Source organism: Triticum dicoccoides, chromosome 5A, assembly GCF_002162155.2.
Source record: "Triticum dicoccoides isolate Atlit2015 ecotype Zavitan chromosome 5A, WEW_v2.0, whole genome shotgun sequence".
Lineage (NCBI taxonomy): Eukaryota > Viridiplantae > Streptophyta > Magnoliopsida > Poales > Poaceae > Triticum > Triticum dicoccoides.
This window is the reverse complement of record NC_041388.1, coordinates 242459619-242460559: the sequence shown is the minus strand read 5'-3', so window position 1 is coordinate 242460559 and position 941 is coordinate 242459619. Positions and strand designations below refer to the sequence as shown.

At 40.4% G+C, this 941-nt stretch overlaps 1 protein-coding gene across 1 annotated transcript in view; it reads left to right on the top strand.

Moving 5' to 3' along the window:
* The window catches only part of LOC119300803, a 6888-nt gene extending 6218 nt beyond the window's left edge, over positions 1-670 (top strand). Inside the window, exon 3 of the mRNA XM_037577689.1 lies at positions 103-670. Coding sequence (XP_037433586.1) covers positions 103-449 — 347 coding nt within the window. The 3' untranslated portion in view covers positions 450-670. The remainder of the gene's footprint in view (positions 1-102) is intronic.
* The last annotated feature ends 271 nt before the right edge of the window (positions 671-941 follow it).

The following is a 941-nucleotide window of genomic DNA, read 5'->3' as shown; positions in this document are numbered from 1 at the left end:
CACAATGCATTATGTAGTTCTGAAAAGGAAACCCTCTGTTATGCTTTGTTTCTTCTGTTTGAACTATTCAACGTTTCTTATATCATCACCTTGTGTCTCCAGATATTGGTGTTGCATGTGACAAGGCAAAGATAAGCCAGGGAAGACCAGCCAATCAGAGTGTGTTTGTGGTCAAGTTCCTACCAACAATATCTGGATTTCAGGAAGCTATGAGAATTCACGATCATTTCAGCTCTGAGAACCACGGCAAGGAAGAACTCCATCAGATACTATGTGAGAAAGGTAAGAGTTCAGTTCCTGCTGACAAACTCGAAGAGCTGCTGTATGCACATATTGCGCTGGCTGAAGATCTCGGGTACCTGGACGAAGAGACAAAGAAGAGATGCGTTGTCAGGAGCAAGAACGATATCGAGGCCAGGGCAGATGCCACACTGAACTTGGACACGTGAAGCGACCTAACAAATTTAAATTACGTCAGGTCATCTATATTTTGAACAGTGAAAGCTATACCCCCTTCTGCTTAATCTTTGTGGTTGCTTGTCCAAGTGGCTGAAACCTGAAGAATATTCTACGATAGTCTATTGAACCTTCATGTCATTATCAAATCTTGTTAATCTTTATGTTCCAGGTTCTTCATCTAATGTGATTGATTCCTCTTACCTTCCAGTTACGAAGATAGCACATTTATTTGTCATACAATGTGGTACTCCCTCCGTTCCTAAATATAAGTCTTTTATAGATATTTCAAATACGGACTACCTACGAAGCAAAATGAGTGAATATGGCCATGTTTGAATCATACTGAAATCTCTAAAAAGACTCGTATTTAGTAACGGAAGTAGTAGATGTCTCTTGCGTGTTCATACTGAACTGGCCATGTTTGAATCAACTTGTAGCGAACTTTGATTTTTGGTATCAGTGTGGTAGACCTGCGGAGCTTA